The 19,107-nt window shown below is 38.1% G+C and overlaps 1 protein-coding gene across 2 annotated transcripts in view; it reads left to right on the top strand.

Moving 5' to 3' along the window:
- Positions 1-19,107, top strand: part of LOC147620543 (putative LRR receptor-like serine/threonine-protein kinase At1g67720) — a 150,717-nt gene that overhangs the window by 79,768 nt on the left and 51,842 nt on the right. For both annotated transcript variants that reach the window (XR_015269944.1, XM_086824768.1), the window contains exons 4-9: positions 4,393-4,519; positions 4,631-4,702; positions 4,787-4,855; positions 5,063-5,134; positions 5,222-5,281; positions 17,062-17,294. Coding sequence is in view for 1 of the 2 variants with exons in the window: in XM_086824768.1 (XP_086680894.1) it covers positions 4,393-4,519; positions 4,631-4,702; positions 4,787-4,855; positions 5,063-5,134; positions 5,222-5,281; positions 17,062-17,294 (633 nt within the window). In the remaining variant the exon portion in view is untranslated. The remainder of the gene's footprint in view (positions 1-4,392; positions 4,520-4,630; positions 4,703-4,786; positions 4,856-5,062; positions 5,135-5,221; positions 5,282-17,061; positions 17,295-19,107) is intronic.

The following is a 19,107-nucleotide window of genomic DNA, read 5'->3' as shown; positions in this document are numbered from 1 at the left end:
TCCAGGACTTCATCCTCATCAAACTGGCGACCCAAGTCTTCATCCTCAAGATTTCAGCGACAAAACAATACTAGACACCCTTTTCGCTTTACTAAACCATACTGTAATAGCTGCAAAGTCACTGGTCATGATGACAGGACTTGCTGGAAGCAACATGGGCGTTCACGAAAGACCCATGCAAACTATGTCTCTAATTCCGCCTCGGATGAGGAATCCGACTTGGAAACCTTCGAGACATCTACCCAATCCTCAGAGGAGGATATACTCTTATGCCTAATGGCCACACACATGTCTCAACCTTTACCCTACAATGTACCTTCAACTTCTTGGATCTTAGACACAGGGGCAACATGTAATCTTACATCTCATCGTGAGGTCTTGAGACATTATAAACCCCTCACCAAGCCCTTTGAAGTTCGCTTTGGTAATAATACCACCCAACAAGCCTTGGGCGTAGGAACCGCACACATCATGCTTTCGGATGGCAATGTAGTGGCTGTGAACAAAGTGTATTATGTGCCCTACATAGCCAAGAATCTTATCTCAGTTAGCCAAATTGCAGAAAATGGCACTAAAGTCGAGTTTGGAGCTAACCATTGCACAATTCGTCATAGACTTCCTGGGGGTGATCGGTATGAAGTTCTTGGTCCCAAAATTGGGAAACTTTACATTTTAGGACATTCTAAACTCATTGAAGAATGTCATAGTAGCTTCCTGACTCCAAATCCCGACTATAGCACGCTGATCTGGCATTATCGCCTAGGGCACCTTAACTTACCCACCATGCAAACAATTGCCACCCGAAACCTTGTATATCATTATGCATTACCAAGGAGAAGCCGCTTAGATCTATGTGAGGGCTGCATATATGGCAAATTAGCAAATACAAAATACCCATCTAGTAGGACATCAACACACCATCCTCTAGAACTTGTGCATTCTGATTTGTGCGGCCCATTACCCGTCATATCTCTAACCCACCATAGGTACTTCATCACCTTTATAGATGACTTCACTAAATATACAAGTGTGGCCTACATCCCAAACAAAAGTGGACACACTGTATTGAATGCTTTTAAGTCCTACCATTCTATCGTGACTAATCATATAGGTCTCCCCTTACGATCCCTTCAAACCGACAACGGAGGAGAATATACATCACATATCTTCAAATCTTATTGTGAACAGCATGGTATTCGCCAACGGCTTACCGTACCATACAATCCTCAGCAAAATGGCATAGCAGAAAGAAAGAACCGTTCTCTTATGAACATGGCACGTAGCATGCTTAAGACAGCTGACCTCTCTCCCTCATTCTGGGAAGAAGCAGTTTCGACCGCATGCTACCTTCAAAATCGTGCTTTCACAAGAATTATCAACCAAATTCCATACACTTTATGGTATGGTCAAAAGCCAGATTATGCCATCTTGCGAATTTTTGGTTGCACTGCCTATGCCCATGTTCCACCCTCTCAGCGCCATAAGCTTGGTGATCATGCAATCAAAGCCATTTTTGTAGGCTATGGTGAACCCTATGGCATCAAAGGCTATCGGCTATATGATACTTCTCAACGTAAGTTCTTTTACAGCCGCAGTCTCGTCTTCGATGAAGATTCTCTTTTGAAAGATAGACCTCGCCTCCCTGTCTTACCTGCACCCTCAACTGCGTCTTCTTCTTCCTCTCCTCATGCTCGGTCCACTACTTCGTGGCGCGCACCACCTGATCCTGCACCTGTAGCAGCTGCACCTCTACCTGCAGCCCCGCCTGCTCCTGCTCCTGCTTTGAATCCACCCCTCATCCCTCAAACAAATCCACCAACTCAGCCCATTACTCCATTGGTCCCCTCACAGATCCCAGCCAGCCATGGAACTGCCCGCCACACTCGTTCCTTTACCCGCCTTGATTATGGCAAATCCACTCAACCTTCATGCTCGAATCCTCCTTGGGACCCTACCGGACCTCATTCAACACGACGGCCTCCATATGTAGCACTCGGCTCCTCCTCATCCTCCCGAAAGAAACCTACCTACAGACCACTAGCCATTCAGTGGGACACATTGGATAAAGACCCTGCTTCTCACTCCACTGAGTCCCAACCAGTTTCTACACCCGAACCTCCGTCTTTTGATTGCCCCAGCTCATGGCCTACTTTGTCAAACACATCCCCTTCTACTTCTGCCTCTTCATCACCCCCACAACCACAACCTCGCACTCGATCTTTGGCTGAAATCTATCAGGAAACTGAGCCCTCTTTGGCAAATCTTGTGTCCTCCTTTGCTGATGACGACTTTATTGGCTCTACTTTCACTTCCCCGGAGCTGCATGATGATAGTGAATCTGACCCTTTATCTGTAGAAGAGGCCCTTGCTGGTCCCCACTCACAACAATGGCAGCAAGCCATGCAAGATGAGCTTGTCGCGCTGCAGAAAAACAAAACCTGGACACTTGTTCCACTACCTCCCGCACGTAAGCCTATTTCATGCAAGTGGGTGTTGCGTCGCAAACTCCATCCTGATGGTTCAGTTGCTCGATATAAAGCCCGTCTGGTGGCTAGGGGCTTCAGTCAAGTTGCTGGTCTCGATTATGGCGACACCTTTTCACCAGTTCTTCGCATGTCCTCCTTTCGTCTACTGCTGGCTCTCGCTGCTGCCCTTGACTTGGAGCTCTTTCATCTTGATGTCCAAACTGCTTTTCTTCATGGTGAATTGCCTGAAGAAATCTACATGGAGCAGCCACCATACTTTCAGTCGAAGACATCTCCTCGCTTTGTTTGCAGACTCCATCGCTCTCTCTATGGCTTAAAGCAATCTCCACGCCTATGGTTTCACAGGTTCAATGATTTCATGCTTTCGCATGGCTATCAAAGACTTAATTCTGAACCCAATGTGTACATTAGGCACACTCGTGACAGTCTTTTGATTGTGGCACTTTATGTTGATGACATCCCCATGCTAGGTTCCACTCGCGCGGTCATTGATTATGCTCTACGTGAGCTCCAATCTGCATTTCCCATCACCATTTTAGGGAATTTGACATATTTTTTAGGGCTGCAAATCATTCGTGACCGCACTCATAAAACTATCATTGTACATCAAACATCTTACATCAGTTCTATGTTAAAAGAATTTGGCTTATCTGACATCAAACCCGCTGTCACACCTCTCCCTGTTACATGTAAATTTTCAATAAAAGATTGCCCAACCAATGTGCATGAACAAGAATACATGTCACAATTTCCATTCCGGTCTCTCATTGGCAAATTACGGTACTTAGTTACTGGAACAAGACCAGATATTTGTTATGCATGCAACCTCTTATCCCGCTTTATGCATAATCCCAGCATGGCGCATTGGAAATCACTCATTCGTGTTGTACGCTACCTCAAGCATACTACTAATTATGGGATCCAATTTTCTTCTCAATCTACGAGTCAACCCATTCCTCTTCTTGGATGGTCTGACTCCGATTGGGGGGGGGAAACAGATACCCGCAGATCTACTGCTGGATTTGTGTTTACTCTCGCAGGGGGCGCCATCACTTGGCAATCCAAAAGGCAAACTTCAGTGACACTCTCAACAGCTGAAGCGGAGTTTGTAGCTGTGGCATTAGCTGCCAAAGAAGGACTATGGCTACAATCAGTCATTGAAGAACTCAGGCTAATTCCTAAACCATCTTTAAAAATTTTCTGTGATAACATGTCATGTATTTTCTTAGCCAGCAATCCAAAGCATTCAGAAAAGACAAAGCATGTGGATTTGAAGTACCATTTTACACGCGAATTGGTGGAATCGAAGAAACTTGAATTAGAGCATACATCAACACAAACAATGTGGGCTGACTTCCTAACGAAAGCTCTACCAGCTGATAAACACAAAGAATGTTCAGAACATGTTGGCTTACTCAGAGCTCTCACAGAAGAGGATGCCCTTGTCAAGGGGGCGTGAAGAAATACGTGTGACAACTGGCATCAAATATTTCTATTTTAAATATGTTTTTAATTAACTAAGCGATGCAAGCCAAAAGGCGCATCGAACATGTATAAAGCAAATAGCCACGCCTAATAAAATGTACCGATTCAGTTCTCTGTCTGTGTACGCGCTTCACAGCGCTGTTCTCTTAACTCTCTGTGTAATTCAAAATTCTACAGTCTCCAAGTATCTTGTTTAAAATCGGTACAAACCTACTATCTCTGTTTGTATTTTGCTTGTCTCTAGCTTCACGTCTCTTTAAAAAATGAGCTTACGTCCCTCCATTGGCTTCAGACATAGAGCGGTTGCCAGCTCTCGTCATATATATTACTCTAGTCATTTTGCTATCACTTATATCATTTAACTTGGAGGTCACTGCGCAAACAAGTCTCATCTCTCGTTTAATGAATGCATAATATACAGTGGAAGCGATCAAGAACGTTCAGGAGTCCCTCACTTTAACGGCATATGGCGATGGAGATCCCTGCCTGCCACAAGGCTATGGGTGGACCTGGATTGTGTGCAGCAACAATTACAGGATTACACAGATGTAAGATTTATATTGGCTTTACTCTCTATTGAAAATCGTGTAAATTTATGGTAATTCATGGACTGACTAATTCACTTTACAAACACTCGCTGTTTAATGACTATAATTTAGACATCTCGCGGGTTACAACCTTAGCGGAACCATACCTTCATCTATCAACAATCTATCCCAGCTCCAGCAAATGTGAGCATATCGCATCTGCAGGTGTCTTTCGCAGAGCCTTCGCGAATCCCACATTGAACTGACACGGATTTAATGTCGTGGCAGAGATCTATCGGACAACATGCTTTATGGCTCAATACCTGATCTCAATTCGTTGGTGAACCTTCAAGACTTGTAAGTTGATAAAGTGGAGTTGACTTGGCACCTTTATTAAGTATACCTTTTTTTTTCTCATGAGTACACACACCATTCTACTCACCCCACACACACCTGAGTACCATAAAGCATACTTTATGCTTCCAACCTTCTCTCTTTATATTTTTTTATTTTTGCATATACTTTATGGTATTTTATAACACATTCATTTTGGCCATGTCACAGGTATCTTCAAAACAATAATTTAAGCGGAAGCCTCCCCCCATTTTTGGAATCGCTACCAACCTTAAAGCAATTGTAAGTAGACAAATAGGAGTGTGTACATGAATGCTTCTTCTTTTTTTAAAAACATAATTTTGCTAATAAATGACCTTTTGTTTCAAGGAATGTCAGCAATAACAATCTATGTGGGAGTATCTCTTCATTACTTTCAAAGAAAACGACGTAAGTTAACATTCTATAACCCCTCTACCTATTTTGATGTAATTGAGCACCCGTAGCTTTGCCACATGTAATACGTGGGTATAGCATCACTAAAAAAATGACCATGGATATAAGTTCTATACACGTTGTACTTTTTAGTTCTGGGATTACCAAAAAAGTATCCCCGCTAGCCCTCTCTTCTTTAAAAAAAAGGCTTGGTCTAAAAATGTATGTGCATGAAAAACAACCTTTATTGAGCTTTATATTTACCATCATTATAATACACATGATAGACAATCTAATCACCACATACCATGAGTCCTCTAAGCGCTACTCAAAGTTGAAGGCTATTATGGTAGGCTTCAAGACACATTTTGGTCTTCAAATCTAGCCCTCTTTAAAAATTAAGTTTCAAATGGTGTTAGCCACTCCAAGTAGAGTTTTTTTTTTCACGAGAAAAAGATCCCTCTATTACTTACGAAGAAAACAACCAACATGGCTAAGTACAAATATGTCCCCAAAGGGGAAACACGAGTAAGGATAAAAAAAGGGGAGGATGCACTTCTTCTTCGACTAGTTGCCGCTTGTTCCCAGCCAACCAACATGTTTGGTAGTTGCCTAGGTCACCGCCTTGACTGACCCGTTGTGCAACAAACTATTGTGGTTTGAGCCATCTTATTTTGTAACAAACTTGTAATGGTTTCTTGGAAAACTGAGTAGTACTCGGATGGATGTAAGCAGTAAAGGGGGCATTATTTTTATATGTGTGGATTAGAGGATAAGAAACCAAGGGATAGTTGAGTACAATGTGGATGAGTTAAGACTTTGCTATTGTACTGCATTGTATTGTTCATGCTAATATTCAACAATGCTATAGGGGTTGGTCTCTAACTAATCAAGGTCATATGAAGGAAGAGTGCCAATTGAAAAGCATGTAGCACAGCCATGTGCTATCTGTGGGAAGAGAAACCACACCACTGATATGTGTTTTTACAACACTTGACAAGAATTCGAGAGCAGTGGGAAGAGAAACCACACCACTGATATGTGTTTTTACAACACTTGACAAGAATTCGAGAGCAGTGGAAAGGTAGCAGTGTCAGCCACAAACAAGTCTGAGTTGCCAACCAAGTCACCACCACAGGGCCTCAAAACAGTGGACCATACAAGAGGAGGTGGAAGATTTGGGCAGAGGGGAGCTGATATGCTTCTACTATAATGCCCTAGGGCATATAAAAAATGATTGCCTCATATTACAACGCCATCTGCAAGAACTACAAGAAACTGATATGCTTCTACTACAATGCCAAAGGGCATAGACAAAATGATTGCCCCATATTATGGCACCATCAACAAGAACTACAAGAGGCAAAGCTACAAAGGGAGGCAAACCCAACAAGAACTAATGAATGCAGTAGCAAATATGGTAAAAGTGGACCAATGGGTAGGAAAAAAATAAGAAAAGCCACAAGTGATGATGCCCATGACAAGATTGAAAGGACTTGTCAAGATGGTGATAGGCAAGAATTCCAATCCAAAACAAAAGCAGAAGCCATAATAGTGGGCAGGGAAGCGAAGAGTGTGTGAGAAAATCACCAAGTTGGTGTAGAGTGCACAAGGTATGGTACAAACAATGCACTAAATCCCTCTCATTGGAGAGCATGTGGATGTGGATTTGAATAGGACAAGCGTGGTCAAGAAGAGGGAAGAAATTACAACAAGAAAGAGGCCGCTATGCAATGATAAAGAAACTGAATAAAGGATGCTGAAGTACCAATTGGAGCCCATTACAACCTAGAGAAGTAGAATGAAAAGATGCAGGGAGGAAGAGAGATTGAGCTCTTTTACAAGCACACACACACACTCACACAAACCCTAGAAGAGAACACACAAGATGAGAGGTTGAAAAATGTTCTTCTTCTTCTTCACAACAAAAGGGTTCTACAAAAAGATAAGGGAAAATACAACATAAGGACTATGTACATGCGGTCCGTAGTAATGTGAACACACTAAGTGAGTGATCTGGCAAGATAAGTATGCCATAACTCAGTGGGATGGACTAATAGCTGGTGTAGTACAAGTGTAGAATCACTGGTAAAGATCTATCATGTCAACATCCTACCAAACACACTAGTGATGTAAGTGGCAGAAAGAGTCACCCATGTATTTCATGAGTGTCATCTCATGTTGATCTTGACATCTCAACACTTCCCCTTGATCTCAACTCTATCTTTAGGACTCCAAGCATAGTCCAGAATTGATGAAACTTCTCTACTCCTAGGGCTTTCATGAAAATGTCAGCTACGTGCTCCTCTGCGCTAACATACATGAGATCAACGTCTCCTACTACTAAAACCCTCTCATTGATGAAGTGATAGTTGACCTCTATGTGTTTGGTCCACGCATGAAAAGTTGGGTTCCTTGCCAACTGTATACTACTAAGATTGTCACAATAGATGATAACATGTCTGTCAACCTGCATCCCCAAATCACCAAGTAGCTTGCGCAACCAAGCTACCTCACATGCTGCTATCGCAACACCCCTATACTCTACCTCTGTACTCAACAAGGAAGCGATTGGCTTCTTACTGCTCCATGTCACAGAGGCAAATCTCCTATCTTTAATACTTTCGGCCTAATCTGCATCCGTGTATCCAAACACCTGCAACTCTGTACTAGCCTCATAAAAGAGACCATAGTCTACCATAGACTTGACATAGTGCAATGTGTGCCTCATACCATCGAAATGTGACTTTCATGGAAGCTACATAAGCTCACTCTGCAATCCAACTATATAGTTCAAATCTGGCCTGGTGATCATCTTGTAAACCACCCAACTATAATGATAGAATCCATTTAGGAATTGGGTTATGTTTTATCCCGGGCACCAGGAAAAAGCGTTCACAGGCCCCCTAGCCGGACACTTCATGAAAACTTGAAGATAGTCACACCACTTACACACCCAATATGAAATTGCCTATTTCACGGATTCAACTGACTTTAAAATAACCTTTTAATGAAACCATAGTATCACTGATCATAATCCTCCAAAATGTTTGGTTGAATTCTAATTTCCAATCATTCCTTCTTCGGTGTACCTATGCCATCATTGGCAACCAGAACACTCACCACCTATCCACTCAGGGGCCTTTTCGATAGTTCCTAGCTCATAGTACCCGGAAATATATTCACTTATAAAAATCCAGATGGACTCTCCATTGAAGATTAGCAAGATCAATCAACAGATCCATATAAAAGAGCCATGGACTCAGCACCCTCTAGGATCCTTTGCAAGTCACCTAGCGCTTCACTCAGGCCGCTTCCTTGGTCCCTCATCCACTGTACCAAAAGCTCACCATTTAAATCGAACGGAGGCTGGTCAAGACCTCGATCGATCGTGCTACGTGAGACGTCCTCCCTTGACTCTCCGTTAGCTATTGCAACTTTATCACTTAGGTTTCCACGACCTCATTCACAAGATGGTCAAAATGCTTTCCCAGCAATCTTGACATAAAATAGTCATTTAAAAACATGTCATAAATACAGTTTCTATAACGAACTCTCGTCTTTTCACATTGTTTCACATGAATCTACATTTCTTAATTCACATCCAATCATATGTATTCCCATCGTCCTTCATCCATTCTTATCCAATCACATCATATTCCATCTCATCACATTTTTCCACATTTATCCTTATCACATCTCATCTATTCACATCTACCCATGTCCACATCTCATCACATTACATTCATTCACATCTCATCCATTCATATCTACCCCGATCCACATCACATCACATCACATCCATTTCCCATCACATCTCATCCATTCGCATCTATCCCGATTCACATCACATCACATCACATCCATTTCACATCACATCTCATTCATTCACATCTATCTCGATTCACATCACATCACATCACGTCAAATCCATTTATTTCCATCACATCAAATCCATTTATATCCATCATATTCATTCTCATCCACCATCCCATCACATGCATTCTATCCACATTACATCACATCCACATATATCCACATCATATCTCATTTCATATCTCATTCATACACATCCCATCTCATTTATCCACATCCATCCAGTCATTCACATGCACGACATTACATCCATCCATTCATTCACATTCACACCTACCACTTCACATCTCATCACATTCACATCCACATCCCTTTACATCACATCACCTCACATCCACATCACATCCATTCACATCCACATCCTCTTTACATCACATCACATCTCATTCCACATCCTCACATTACATCTTATCACATCCACATCCACATCCACATCTATTTACATCACATCACATCCTTTCACATCCACATCCACATCCACATCCACATCCTTTCACATAACCTCACATCTCATTCTCATCTCATCATTCACATCCACATTCATTTACATCACATTCTTTCACATACACATCCACATCTATTTACTTTACATCTCATCCTTTCACATAACCTCAAATCTTATTCCCTTTTTATCATTCATATCCACATTCATAACCTCAAATCTTATTCCCTTTTTATCATTCATATCCACATTCATTTACATCACATTCTTTCACATACACATCCACATCCATTTACTTTACATCTCATCCACATTCATTTACATCACATTTTTTCACATACACATCCACATCCATTTACTTCACATCTCATCCTCATTCATTTACATCACACCACATCCTATCACATCCCATTCATATCTTGTCACATCCATTCACATCATATCGCATCCCATTTACATCTTATCACATCCATTCACATCCTATCACATACACATCCACATCCATTTACTTCACATCTCATCCTCATTCATTTACATCACACCACATTCTATCACATACCATTCATATCTTATCACATCCTATCACATCCCATTTACTTATCACATCCATTCCCATCCTATCGCATCCCATTTACTTCTTATCACATCCATTCACATCCTATCACATCCCATTTACATCTTATCACATCCATTCACATCCTATCACATCCCATTTTCATCTTGTCACATCCATTCACATCCTATCGCATCCCATTTACTTCTTATCACATCCATTCACATTCTATTGCATCCCATTTACATCTTATCACATCCTATCACATCTCATTTACTTTTTATCCCATCCAATCACATTCTATTGCATCCCATTAACATCTTATCACATCCATTCACACCCCATTTACATCTTATTCCCATTTAGTAGCTTTTGCTTCTTCGATACGGATAATGGAACTTTTTCTAAGTTTCTACCAATTGTTTGGCCTAGATAAAGGTTCTTTTTCTCGACGGTTAATTCTATATTATTTCTTAATTGCTCAAGCGAATTATATTCAATATTCTTCCTTTGAATAAAAGAATTCATGGGATTTAGAAAAATCAATTCTACCCACAATTTCCAACAATGCTCAAGATTCTACTTTTGATAAATACTCATAAATTAAATTATGCTAAAAATTTCTCTTTCTTCCATTTAATTTCTTGGATCTCAAGTATCATGGGAGTTCCTCTTTTTACATTTAATTGATTGATTTCTAAATGTCATGGGAGTTCCTCGTTTATCATCAAATAAATTTATCTAAAATTCCTCTTTTCTTTAATAAAAATATCCATTAATTCAATATGCCAATAATTCCAATTTTACTATTTAAATGATTGAATTCCAAATGTCATGAAAATTCTTCTTTTATCATTTAAATATTTCTCATGCATAAAATAAATTTATCTAAAATTCCTCTTTGAAGTTTTAATATAAATATCCCTCAATTCAATATGCTAAGAGTTTCACTTTTTCCATTTAAATGATTGAATTCCAAATGTCATGGGAATTTCTCTCTTAACATTTAAATTAAATTACCATAATTTTCTCTTTTCTTAATTATTTAATTATGCATAAACCTTAAAAATTAGATTTCCATTGAATGTGATGAAAATCATTCTTTTAGAATAGGATGACCAATCCTAGAATATGGTAGGAAGTCCTCTTTTCACATTATGTATAAGAATGAATTATGTATTAATTTCTTAAAAATTTTGCCATAGCTCCGCTAGTATTACTGATAAGTTTAAATATTTTTAAAAAGAATAAACTTAGTAATACAATTATGATAGTATAGCAATCTTCCAAACTTAAATCCAATTTATGGACTTAAATCATAAGATTATCATAATTTTAGAAGCATAAAAGTATAAAAAGCCACTTTCTTAACCTCTAGCTTCACAAGCCTAGAATTTGATTTGTGAATTGAGAATTTATCAATGAGAAGCATCATTTGAATAGAGGATTGGTCATAGGAATGACCATTCTTTTGGGGAGAGAGAGATATATACATAAAAACATCCTAAATTTAGCATAAAAATGGGAAAGAAGAATCCACCAAAAAAATCCTAAAAGAAATTCTCGTCAAGATGGCGAATGAAAACAAGATCGACTACACAAAGCTGCACTTGGCATTATGGGCATTCAGAATAGCTTACAAGAATGCAATGGGACTCATGCCATTCAGCATGGTGTATAGGGTAGAAGGAGTAGTGCCCATGTTTGTTCTCACACAAGGCCTGAAGATAGTCATGTAGAGAGACTCTCTCAAAGAGTCAAAAGTGCAAAGAATTGAGCAACGCCTTTGTTTGGATGAAAGAATACTCCATAGTGCATGGATAATCGAGATTGTAAAAAAGAGGAAAAATTTTCAAATGGACAGAAACATAAAGTTCAATATCTTTGAAGAAGGAGATGCAATTCTGTTATTTTCATCAAGAATGGGACCTCACCTAGGAAAGCTGAAGATGAGATGGATAGGCCAATTCAGAATTGTCAGGAGAACCTTGGAGCTATTAAGTTTGGATAGTAAGAGGCTAAATAAATTGGTTAACGGATATAGGATGAAGCCTTATCATGGACAAATGCCAGAATAGGAGACAACTCCTATAGTAGGAAAAGCATGTCTACATCCAGAGAATGTCCAACAAGCAGAATCTCTGTCCAATCAAGATCAAGAATCAGAAGTGGGAGAGGATTCTAGAGAAAATTAAAATCGAAAAGAAAAAAAAATCTAAAATTAGGAACTACCTATGTAAATATGATTTCAGTATGCACAAATGTTGTCGCCCCAAAAAAGGATACATGGATGGAAAGGGAGACGTGTCACATCACTTTCGCCCATTCTCAACCTAGCCATTAATGACCTCGCAACTCGTTCAGTAGACACTCATGGAATCATGGAGATATCAGGCAGTTATGGCCATACCAGGGGGAGGCGTGCACCACCACAACGACTGGAAATCGTATCACTTTCTTTATTAAAGTCCTAATCTCTGCATGTTCCATGCAAAAATTCCTCACTCCAGTACGCTTCCAATATGCTCTCTGCTAAACTCTATTGTCACCCTTATGTTCTCAACCCTTATGTTCTCTCTCTCAACCCTATCTACCTCATGTCTCATAAGATGGTAGAAATCGAGTACCTCTCATCCACCCTATACAAGGAGACAAATAAGAATGCTAAATGGATGGAGAAGTTGGGGCTGAAGCAATTTGTGGAGTTACCCTAGGAGGAGAAAAACCTCTATCAATTAAAGCATATCATCTCATAATCAATCACCATGTATGTCTATCTCAAAAACATTCTAGCATCATCACCATGCTTGACAACATGGTTAGTCATAATGACCAAAATCTAGCCAATCTAGGGCTTTCCCCGATGCCTATCCACCCAACCTCCACACTGGACATTGCGGCTACCCTGGGTATGCCTCTTTTTGAATCTCGTCCTCTCTAGGCTCCTCTACCAAATGGCTCCTAGAGGGCATAAATCGTGTTCTTTGTTCGGCGTTCCCTATCTAAAGACCGTCGGCCCAAATCTCAAAATCTCACATCAATTCTCGTCATCATTCATTTGAAAACAAAGCAATCACAAGCCATGCTTATCAGATCTCTAGTCCATAATCTTTCAAGAAAAGCATATTCAAATCAATCAAAATCAACCTCAAGTGTAGAAATAAGCTTTTAGTTTAGACAATCCTTAACTTCTCTTAAGTCTTTTAATTCTTTCAAGTCATATATGAATCTTTGTTTTTCATATAATTAATTATCACGTTCTAACCAATAATATAATCTCTAGTTGCAATAGCTAAGTGATAACCATGCTTATGTATTAGTCCATCCGATCTATATAGACCAGATAGTCAACCTTGATAGTGATTTCTAAGGCAAAGGGTCTCTTTGGGAGAGTAGTATCTTTCAATCTATTTGGAATTAGAGAAAAGTCGAAACTAGGAAGTTTTAGGATTTCTAATACTCTGTAAAATATATCTCTCTAATGGCTCTCTAAAAAATGAGCTCTAAGGTATCTTTTGAGATTATTCAAAACAATCAAAGTTTTGTTTTCAGCATACAACTGTGAAAACAACCAAGTGTCCCACTTTTCACTCGAATAAAAAAACGAAAGGGATTTGCCTTCTTTCTAGCATCTCATACACTCTTGTACAGCTTTCTGTCGTCTAAAACGTTTATCTTTATGTCAAAATCTAATTCTAAACACATGGAAAGATAAATGCTTCGGAAAACAACCCCTAATGAAGGTTATACCTAAAATCTAGTCACAAAGCAGTCAAATATTCTATCTTCTAATTATTTAACTCCAAAAGTGTTTATTCTATGAGTCGAACTAAGACAATCAACAATAGCTCTTGGCGGGTGACCCCCCCTCTCCTCTTCTTTTTGCAGTGTTTCCCCATTGCCATGGTTAAGCATGCTATACATCGACTCATATTCTCCCATATACATGCTTATCGATTTATTGATTTATTTAATCTCAAAAGAATTTAAGGAAAAATAATAGAAAGAGTGTTTGTGTACTTCCGTGATATATTTGCTGATGTCTTGATTGGTTGTTGGGAATCTATATCTACTCTCCAGAAGTTGTGAAAGAGCTGTTTGTAGATTTAGTAAGCCTTTAAGATCTGTTGTCAAGGTTGCAACCTACAACAGGTATAACTTCGCGCAATGTTATCAGAAACTAGTCATGTGGGTACTTAAAAGTACCAAAACATGTGCGGTCTACAACCCCATGCGGGTTAGAATCTCCAAAATCAATTGTAAGTGAAAGTCGACTCCAAAAAATAGGTCACATTTTACTTTTTTATCAAGTTGTGATTTGCATGTTCATAAACACACTTAAGGCTTTCTTTGAGCACACTAACTAATTGAAAACTCAATCTTGAATTTTCACCTAATTTTAACACTTTCAAATTTTTATGCTGAAAAACTACTGAAACATATGTAAATACTCATGGTCACATTTATTTGTGTGTGTGTGTGACAGAGAAAGAGAGAGAGAGAGAGAGAGAGAGAGAGAGAGAGAGAGAGAGAGAGAGAGAGAGAGAGAGATAGAGATAGATAGATAGAGAGAGCGAGAGAGAGAGAGAGAGCAAATTGTGTATCAACATAAATAGCATGATCTTTACAAATAATAATATTAGATGAAAGCTTCCAAATGTAACTACATACACTACCCAAGGGTGGTTATATGATATATTATCGACCTTGGCTATTGGCCACCATATGTTGAGTGCAACTAGACCTAATCAATCAGGTCACTTGAGTATGGTGAATCATAGAGTAAACATGAGGTCAATGATCCATGCACATCTTCTAAACCCATTTGATGTCATATGGGCACCCATTATGGCCTCGCAACCCAAAGACCATGTGTCTTAGAAAACTCATCATCTACCCTTAGTGTAATCTAATGTAGGTGTATAAGCCCATGCTTACATGTGCTTGCATGTGCTTGCATGTGTGTTGTTACCTAACCAATTGCTTAACCACTTAGCTACATATTTGACATTTTGGTGTCTGAATTGGGATTTGTTAGACATCCCTACCACTCATAGTAAAAGTGGCTTCTTCTAATAAAGGGTCCTTACAATGTAGGTAAGGGTGGAGGGTTGATTTCTAACATGCACACACTTGAACAACCACGAGTACAAATTCGATCATTTTGTTAGGGGGTTTGAAAACCATAATTATACATGGCTATATGGTGAATCTTAGTATAGTCTCACAAGAAAAATATGCTTTATAGGCTACATATGATGCCATTAACACATGGGTAAGAAACCTAAAAAAAACATTTTGGTAAGTACAAAAAATCATGAAGATAATATTGTCAAACCTTGGACAACCCATGTGTAAGCTTTCATAGGTAGCGTGATATGATGTTAACTTTAGTAAAAAAGGATAACTATAGAGGAGGGTAGGTAGGGTGTTCCTTTTTTGGCATGCACCGGGGAGGGAGATTTAGGGGGGATAATCTAGCCACAATATCACATCCATAGTTCTCTTTATGTTACTTTTGCAGCATCCCACATATACCCGCTCCCTTCTTTAGTATGTTGTCAATTGTAGAAGGGTCCAAGTGGCAGTTCAAGAGAGTGGTTACAACAACCAAGTGGCAGTTCAAGAGATTTAGGGGGGATAATCTAGCCACAATATCACATCCATAGTTCTCTTTATGTTACTTTTGCAGCATCCCGCATATACCCGCTCCCTTCTTTAGTATGTTGTCAATTGTAGAAGGGTCCAAGTGGCAGTTCAAGAGAGTGGTTACAACAACCAAGTGTACACTAGCCCACGCAAACTTGTTTTATAGTAGGTTAAATAAAAACACCTAAACAGCATCAAAATTTTCCACAATGGATATAAGGGTTGCAAATAAAAAGATAACAAAAAGCATGTGTTTATAAAAATTTACAAAGGATGATTTTTATTTATTTTGAAGTATGATAACCATAACTACACATACGTTTAATGGTCCACATGAACAAATATGAAACTAGAGGGCTAAATGGAAAGAAAATATTATAGAAAAAGTTCATCCATACTACCTTTCTTAGGTGAAAGTGGTAAGCAAGATTGAGACCTTACTTCAAAGATACCTCTTTGGGGCATTCAAAAAAAATAGATATACCAAAGCTTCCAATATTAAGCAAAATGCACACAAAAATATTTCAATCCACATATTATAATCTAGGTCACCTATATAAAGGGCTTTATGATAAATAATCCATCCCAAGGAGTTTATCTTGTTACTTTTCCCCTTGTGGTTGATCCTCTCATGTATTGTTAAACTTTTTGTTGAGGGGATAACTTTTATGAAGAGGATATGAAAATTCAAATATAAGTTTCATTTAAACAAAAAATACTTATTTATAAATCTAACCCTTTAGGGTGAAGGGGGTAGGGGACTAAGAGTAGTCATCAAGGCAAATTTAGTCCAAAAGAAAGATACCTTTAGCTTTTTGGACCAAATTCCATTCCTATTTTTCTTTTTTTATTGAAGATTTTTTAGGTACGTTGACTCAGTAACTCCTTTAATAAATATGTTAGGTATGGAACCATGAGTTCTGTGTTATGACTTAAATCCACTAACCACTAGACTAAATCACAACGAGACACTCGAGGCCCTATTATTTCAGTCTACTTAGAATTAGATTCAATCTAGATTCAATGCTACTTTATAAGAGTATTCTTTCTAAGGTGGGCTATAATGTTTTTTATATTAAAAATAAAAGAAGATTATTTATCATTTCCAGGCATATTGAAAATGTCTCAAAAAGATGATGTTTTTTGCCTAAAGGTATCAAGTTAATTCATTTGTTCAAAATAAGACATGTTTCTCTAGTGTCAGTGCATTTTATCATAGATAAAGTAAAAGTCTACTTTATAGATTTTTGATAAGTTATATGTTTTCATTTGTAGGTATGTTGCAAATCCAAATTTATGCAATAGCACAAAATGTGCATGCCCTACAAGCCCATCTTTGTCCTCAACAACATCAAAAAGAAGTAATACAAAAAAGTACATATATGTGATTGCATGTTTGGTAGTTGTGTATATACTATCGATGTTGGTAATACTCCTACTTTTCAAAGCAAGGAATCAAAAGTTCAAAGAGCAAGTATCAATGATATCTATGGATCTAGCAAAGAAAGGTACGTGCATGCTATTTCTATCTATTATTGTTTCATGTATATAAATATAAACTAGTGCTTAGCGTATATGTTCTGGAACTTTGATTGCATCCAATATTCTAAAAAGGTTAGAAAATTTTAGGCATGGTGTTTTTTAGGTTTGTTGTATTCTGTAGTTAAGTTAATGTGTTAAGAATTATGAATTGTAGGGGAAAGCATAAAAGGAACCTACTCATAGTATCTTTGTGCTCTATGTTGAAATAAGAGAGCTCTAGCTTTCCTCTCCCTTTCACACCTAAGAGAATATCCACTTTCCTCTCCCTTTCACACCTAAGAGAATATCCACTTCCTTTTAAGTTTTGTTTTTTCTTTATGGCCTTTATATCTTTGTATAGAAGAAATTTATAGTTCTCAATCTTGATGTAGATCTTGATATAGAAGTTAACTCTGCTAGGCCATTATCTAATCTTTTCCCATCCACATGAGAATTAAACTCAATTTCCCCTTCTTGGAGTCAAGATAGTATCAAGAGATACCAAGGAGTACCTCTTCTTTTTTGCCACTTTTAAACTTTATCAATCTCTCTCTCTCTCTCTCTCTCTCTCTCTCTCTCTCTCTCTCTCTCTCTCTCTATCTCTCTCTACACACATGCACGGTTTTCCTTGCTTTCATTTTAAATCATTTCTCTTTTGTTGAGATGATCAAGAGGCATTCCCTAGAAATTCTCTAAATGTTTTATGCTAATAACCATCTTACATAATCCTAATGAGTAATCCCAATAGAACTTATCTAGTATTGTTGGAGATGGTCAAAGAGGTGGGTCAAATAGGTTCTCATCCTCAAAATGCCCATGTTTAGTCATCTAAACCTAATGCAATTGTATTGAACTCTTTATTAAAGCCCTATCTCTTATGAAAATGTCCATAATGGTTGACTTAGGCATGCATGTGCACATACAAACACACACACATATTCTTGTGCATGCATGTGCGCACACACACTCCCTCACAATGCACATAAACATGGGCCCATGTGTGCACATGCATGCATGTGTGTTTGTGTACATGCACACATACATTTAATTGCATATCGTGTAGGGAACATAATGGTTTTCAACACATTTTATTGTATAAAAGTTCATAGTCTAGTTAAAATCTTCACATTGGTCATCTTCACATAATTACCTAAGGTAGTGTTGAATCAATGTTATGATTATTTTATAGTATCAATATATATAACTTATTCAATTAATGTTATTATACATCTAAATAAATATCACTAGAATCAAATATTATATTGCTAGATCAAATGAATATATTTAATATTCAATTCATATATACGTGAATATTACATAGTTTAAATATTATATTACTAGAATTATATATAAGTTATTCAATTATACTATTATACATGTAAATAAATATAAAATAGTTTAAATATTATACTACTAGATAAAGGGAATATAGCTGTATATTTATATCTTTCTATCCCTTGAATTTAAGGGGAAACCTCAAAATTTCATTTGAAGGGCTCATGTTGAACCTTCATTTCTATGCGACGAGGTTAGAAGGGCGTGCATTCCCATACATTTTTTAAAATGTAGCCTTTTACCCGTGGTTGGGTTCAAGATCATTTGCTTCTACAATTTGTAAGCTATAAATAAGGTACCATTTCTAATTCCTAAGCGATGACCAATATACCAAGGTCTTCTATGTGCTTGGGTTGAATATTTTTAGTTTTTAAAATAATTACACACCTTATTAATATATATGGCTTTGTAAAGAATTAAAAAAATCTATAGAGCCCAAGTTAAGAAACTTATTGGCCAAAGAAA

Source organism: Cibotium barometz, chromosome 31 (assembly GCF_041138505.1).
Source record: "Cibotium barometz isolate CiBa-2024 chromosome 31, ASM4113850v1, whole genome shotgun sequence".
Lineage (NCBI taxonomy): Eukaryota > Viridiplantae > Streptophyta > Polypodiopsida > Cyatheales > Cibotiaceae > Cibotium > Cibotium barometz.
The sequence above is the reverse complement of the archived record's forward strand: the minus strand, read 5'-3'. Positions and strand labels throughout refer to the sequence as shown.